This window comes from Pristis pectinata, chromosome 1 (genome assembly GCF_009764475.1).
Source record: "Pristis pectinata isolate sPriPec2 chromosome 1, sPriPec2.1.pri, whole genome shotgun sequence".
Classification (NCBI taxonomy): Eukaryota; Metazoa; Chordata; class Chondrichthyes; order Rhinopristiformes; family Pristidae; genus Pristis; species Pristis pectinata.
Genome location: NC_067405.1, coordinates 33400955 through 33407716, shown reverse-complemented (window position 1 = coordinate 33407716; position 6762 = coordinate 33400955). Strand labels below are relative to the sequence as shown.

Sequence of the window (6762 nt, the reverse complement as noted above, 5' to 3'; positions counted from 1 at the left end):
AAACCACCTGAAAGTCTGAAATTTTGCATGTACGGAAGGTTTAGCACTACAGCTCAGAATCCTTGGAGGCCCTCGACGGCCCAAAAGGGGCCAGATTGTAATTTTTCCCATTGAAAATTTAATATACAGGGGATCTCCATTATGGCTATGGATCATGTGCAGGCAGAAAAGATTGTGTTTTAATTTGACATTGTTTGCTGCAGGCATCATGGGCCAAATAACCTATTCCTGTGCTGTATTGTTCTATGTCAAAAAAATGATGCAGTGCTGGCTGTGAACAAAGACCTTTCTTACAATATGCATCTATAAACAGTGACAGACATTGAGGCTGTATATATTCCTGTTGAATTTTTGAACTCTCACCACTTGTGTGCCATCACATAATATTGAATTAAAAGGAGCTCCAATAATGCTACTCAGGGATTCTAATCCACCAATATTATGCAACTGCACAAAATTCAGTTCATAAATTACTACCATATGTAATTGAGGCTACAATAATAACTGGTAATGCTGTTAGGGAAATACCTTCATTCTTGATACCAATTATTCCATCTGATCTACCTATTCAATTTAAGCAACTTCACTTCCCTGTTCAACTTAGTTTTGCTGAGTGTTTACAAAGTGCAAGGACAATCACAGAGTTGTTGGCTTAATCTTGAAACACAATGCTTTTCCCATATGTTGGTTACTCCAGAGTTGGAGATCACAATAGCCTATACATTCTCAATACTGGATTCAAAAGAAAGATGGTATATTCTGAGGCACTTTAACATTGAAATCAAGTATATTTACATATTGTGCATCGGTATATATCTACTTAGACAACTATATTAAAAGGTAATTTGTGTACATTTATTCAGTGTTTTTATTGGTAATCTTAGTTAAACCACAATTTTAACCCTTTAATTATTCCATGAATAATGTATGTTAGATTTTATTTAATTTACAAGGTGTATAAAGCCCAATTACATGGAAATAAATAGACATCATGATCATTGGCACAAGATATAGCAGCTAGTTCAATCTATCATTAATTTGCAAGTTTCCTTTATGCCCTCCATATAGTATTGTTAGCAGATGGCAATGTGGAAAAATGTGAAGTTATCCACTTTGGGGCACAAACCAGAAAAGCAGAGTATTTGTTGCATGGTGAGATTGGATAGTGATATTCCAAGTGACTGAGGTGTGCTTGTACATGGCTCAAAGGTCAACATGCAGGTACAGCAGATGAGGTGGGCAAATGGTATGTTATCCCTTATTACAAGTGGGCATGACTACAGGAGTACAATTCTACAAGGCCTTAATACATAATACTCCAGGGTCTCACTGTTTTCATCTCCTTGGAGAGGAATGTGCTTCCCATGGAGGAAGTACAATAAAGATTCACGTGACTGGTTCTAGGGATGGCTGGTTTGCAATATGGGGATAATGCTAGAAAAATGCACTTAAGTGGAAGATTAGCCACGATCTTGATGAATGACAGAGCAGGCTCAAAAGACCATATACCCAGTTTCTAGTTTTCTTGTGCAAGTTAGAATACTTAGCACTCACTGACCCGTGGGGATGGGGGTGGGAAAGGAGGAAGAGAAGCTGAGGGATAGGTCTTTAAGCTTTCAACAATTTATTATTCCCATAACTAAGTGAATGAAAATACCACCAGCAAGATGGAGCAATAGCTTACGATCTCCAATGAGAAATGCAAATCCAAATATAAAAAACATAACATCTGCATTTTAAAAGCAATTTTATTCAGCATAATTGGCACATTGTCTACATAGGAGGGAGGGAGGGAGGGAGGGTGGGTGAGTGAAGTTAGCAGAATTATTCCTCTATAAACTAAAAAGGACCTATCCAAATGAGAGTTCCAAACTACTTTGATAGTTTTAGCAAATCAAAATAGAAATAAAGCAAATAAACAAGTAGTAATCATTTGTCCTCAAATATAAACATGTACAAGATTGGCAGAAAGATTAAGGCACCTTCATTTCATGTTTTCTATTCAGTTTTGACATTTGAGGAAGTGTATAAACTACAAGTGGCAACAAAAGTGTATTAATTACATCAGCTAAGTCATTTTTTTTGGTTGTTTAAAAAAAAAAGTGGTGTTTACAAGTGTTCAAATTCTCCCTTTTGCATTTGCTCTCAACTCAATAATTCATTACTAATTTATTTTTAAACAAAGAATCTTCACATTAAGCTGTAATGAAACAAACTTGTGTAATCCACCATTTTAGTCAGAACAAAATTAGAAAATTGCACATCTTGTATAAAGCTTGCTTATAATGGAAGTGAACTTTACCCACTGGCAATTTTGGTATAAGTAAGTTATAAATAGAAAAAAGGCAATTTCCCCTCAAAATTGCTGCTGAAATTACTGAAGTGTTTCACTTGCAATCTTTAAACAATAAAATGGCTGCAGTGTTTGTTACAAATTAGTGTCAAGAACTGAATTTTAGTATTCAAATACCAATAGGATTGAGGAGGAAGGTGGTGGACAAAATTTACATTTCTCTCAAGTTTGCAGGTATAATTAAACTGGATTTTTCAGTTAATCTGTTTGTTGAGAGTTTAAGACCTTAGTCACCCATGATATAAGTGACACTCCTGGAATGACAAAGTGGCATCAGAACAGATGGCCATAAATTAGAATAAATGGAAATTTTCAAAATATTAAAGTCTTGTCATTAATCGTCTGAAAGGCATTTCCTCTATATTCCAGCCAAATATTAAAACATGCTGAATGGTCATCTATTCATTTATGTAATTACACAAAATTCAGCTGCAAAAAGATTAAATAAAACTGGAATTTTCTGAATGACAAAATTTCATTCATCTCTTCAAAGTAAGGTTAAGACAGGATTGTACAATATCAAGACCTTTGGCCCCATTTGAGCAGTCATACATTTTATGAAGATTGATGGAAACTCGCCTTGTTGAAAGCCTTTGCAAAATTAAAAAAAAACAATTGGCACAATGCGACTACATCTGGAAATGATCTGAAGGCCTCCAAATCCACAGGAAGAAACCAGTATAGCATATGGATTAGTAACAGAATGAAATTCACTGCCTGCTTTCCCCTTAACCCCACATCTCTGGAAACATGATTTTTGAACTTTATTAGCAAGACACTTTCTTACAAACGTTCCTTTGTGCCCAGTCAACAAGTGGATTGAAAGACATAATTGCTTTAAAAAGGATTCCATGTGCTCAATGTTAAATTTCCAAAATCTGTAATTTGTGCTTCTATTCGGGTTCAAGTTTATTGAATGCAATCTATTACATCTTGCTAAAGCATTCCTTTGCATTGGTCCAAACTTGAATTCCCTAAAAACAAAAAATGCATTTTATAATTACTTTAGTCAATATCCTTTCAAAAAATTTAAATCTCTCAAGATACACAACTTTTCCAAAAGCTAACACATTAATTAGAAAAATGGTTACACGTTCAAACAACACAACAATGGCTGATTTCATTTTAAACAGATGTCTGTTCCTTCCTGGATCTACAGTAATATTTCTGTACATAAATACCAGCTATATTATATGCTCAACAGCTCCAACAGTAGATCTTTATGGTTGTTAAATACACTAGAACTGTTCTAATTAGAACTAAGCTATTTAATTTAAAGCTATGCTCCAATATCATTGGAAATTTGAATTGCCAATTTTGATGCAAGTGCCTAATTGATAATAAAAATTAGTTCACTGTTTTGCCAAGCACTATTTTGCTAAATTACAATATAGGTCCTCCCCAGGTTACAAATGCCCGACTTGCATACAGCCCATATCTATGTTCAAGTGTTTGGGAGACCAGCAGGATGGATTTGCCAGCTGCTGCAGATATCTTCTGCTACCTGGGGACTCTGTTTGCAGCCTCATTTCTGATTTGCGAGCTCTCCGGGTTGAGAACAGTTCATGAGAATGGAACCCTGTCATAACCCCTGTATCCTTTTTTTTTTATTTTTATATATATATATATATATATATATATATATATATATATATATATATATATATATATATATATATATATATATATACCTATCCCTATAATGCTGCTGTGACAACAATTATCTGCAAGCCTCAAAAGTGCTTTGTAGTTTGTAATCATTATGAAATTTGACCAATTTCCTATTTTACTTAACTAGCTAATATGTTTGTCCAAAACCATTTAAAGGAATAAATGGCAAAATTATGTATTGTATTATTTTTTCCCCCTCATGAGGAAATGATCTGACTTGGAGTCCAACATAATAAGCCTCAGACTTTGTTCTCAACAGACTTGAGACACCTGCTCTCCACTGTTGGAACTGTGGCAGAATTGCCATTTATTCATGAAAAGGGAGTAGATGGAGCCTAGGAAACTCATTTTGTATTTTTATTAGGAATAAGGACAATAATAACCATCTGCTAACCCAAAAGACATGATTTGACCATTTTACATGCATGCTTGAGTTTTAATCAAAATGTTTAACAGTTACAAATTGCTTTATGTTGCAGTAAATTTCTTCAAATTTTCTTTAAACAAAAAGAGGGGAGTGAGAGAAAGTCTCTAGCATTGTTCATGGTTGTATTTAAACTCTCTAGCTGTATATTTATCAGTTAAGTAATCTGTCCCTTTCTTACTTCACTTAAACTAAACAAATATGCATGCTAATCAAGGTACACCATCTATTCCAAATTGGGAATGTTTCACTCAAGATTACCCAAAGCACAATATTTTAAGTTTATTAATAGCCAATTTCTAAACTGGAACAGAAAACTTGTACTGTATATAGAAATCTAAACACATTAAACAAACAAATCTTTGAAGAACAGCAGCAATAGATTGGCACTGCATTAAGTAGCCAACAATTCTAGCCCATGCAAATATACAAGCAGTGGGACAAATATTAGCATTTATTAAAATTGTTCTTTTTTTAAAAAAAATCAAGTCAGCATTTTGTGTGTATTCATGACTTAGCAGTGTTTATTTAATTTCAGCAATCTGATAAACTTGAACAAATGCAAGATCTCATCAGATCATTTAAATCTATTTGGAAACATTTTCAATATAAACACCAAACTGAAAATAGAGCACACTGCTCGTAATTATTGATTGGTTACAAGATTTTATTTTAGAAATCAGCTTCTGGCCACCTGGTGAGTTTTCATAGATTGCAAATCTTGATAGCTGGTTTCTAGCTTACTAGGGAATTACTCAAGAGGCGGGGTGGAAAAAGGAAGGGATGGAGCCAAAATACTAGAGCATCATTTATGAATTAAAATAGCAAAACTGGACTGTAGGACTTGTTTGAGCACCTCTCTCTTTTAGTACTGAATAAATGCAACTCATAACATACAGTGGCATGCAAAAGTTTGAGTACCCCAGTCAAAATTTCTGTTACTGCGAATAGCTAAGCAAGTAAAAGATGACCTGATTTCAAAAAGGCATAAAGTTAAAGATGACATTTCTTTAATATTTTATTATTTTATTTCCATCTTTTACAGTTTCAAAATAACAAAAAAGGAAAAGAGCCCAAAGCAAAAGTTTGGGCACCCTGCATGGTCAGTACTTAGTAACACCCCCTTTGGCAAGTATCACAGCTTGTAAATGCTTTCTGTAGCCAGCTAAGAGTCTTTCAATTCTTGTTTGGGGGGATTTTCACCCATTCTTCCTTGCAAAAGGCTTCTAGTTCTGTCAGATTCTTGGGCCGTCTTGCATGCACTGCTCTTTTGAGGTCTATCCACAGATTTTCAATGATGTTTAGGTCAGGGGACTGTGAGGGCCATGGCAAAGCCTTCAGCTTGTGAAATTCTGCACCCTTTTTTTCCCCCCAAACTTTCCTGCATCCTCGGCACAAAATTCAGTGCAGAAGTTTGCAAAGGAACATCTAAACAAGGCTGATGCATTTTGGAAACAAGTCCTGTGGACTGATGAAGTTAAAATAGAACTTTTTGGCTGCAATGAGCAAAAGGTATGTTTGGAGAAAAAAGGTGTAGAATTTCATGAAAAGAACACCTCTCCAACTGTTAAGCACGGGGGTGGATCGATCATGCTTTGGGCTCATGTTGCAGCCAGTGGCACAGGGAACATTTCACTGGTAGAGGGAAGAATTAGTTCAATTAAATACCAGCAAATTCTGGAAGCAAACATCACATCGTCTGTAAAAAATGCTGAAGGTGAAAAGAGGATGGCTTCTACAACAGGATAATGATCCTAAATACACCTCAAAATCCACAAGGGACTACCTCAAGAGGCACAAGCTGAAGGTTTTACCATGACACTCACAGTCCCCCGACCTAAACGTCATCGAAAATCTGTGGATAGACCTCAGAAGAGCAGTGCATGCAAGACATCAAGAATCTCACAGAAGTAGAAGTCTTTTGCAAGGAAGAATGGGCGAAAATCCCCCAAACAAGAATTGAAAGACTCTTAGCTGGCTACAGAAAGCACTTACAAGCTGTGATACTTGTCAAAGGGGGTGTTACTAAGTACTGACCATGGAGGGTGCCCAAACTTTTGCTTCAGGCCCTTTTCCTTTTTCGTTATTTTGAAACTGTAAAAGATGGAACTAAAAAAGTAATCTTGCTTAAGATATTAAAGAAACGTGTCATCTTTTACTTTATGCTTTTTGGAAATCAGGTCATCTTTTACTCACTTAGCTATTCACAGTAACAGAAATTTTGACCAGGGGTGCCCAAACTTTTGCATGCCACTGTATACCACAGGACCACACTAGAATAAAATCACTTTGAAATGTTCAATAATAGTTATTT

General features: G+C 35.4%; 1 protein-coding gene across 1 annotated transcript in view; it reads right to left on the bottom strand.

The window, feature by feature from the left end:
* Window positions 1-1730: 1730 nt before the first annotated feature.
* Window positions 1731-6762, bottom strand: part of snx4 (sorting nexin 4) — a 45286-nt gene continuing 40254 nt past the window's right edge. Inside the window, exon 14 of the mRNA XM_052015386.1 lies at window positions 1731-3327. Within this exon, the coding sequence (XP_051871346.1) occupies window positions 3280-3327 (48 nt within the window). The 3' untranslated portion in view covers window positions 1731-3279. The remainder of the gene's footprint in view (window positions 3328-6762) is intronic.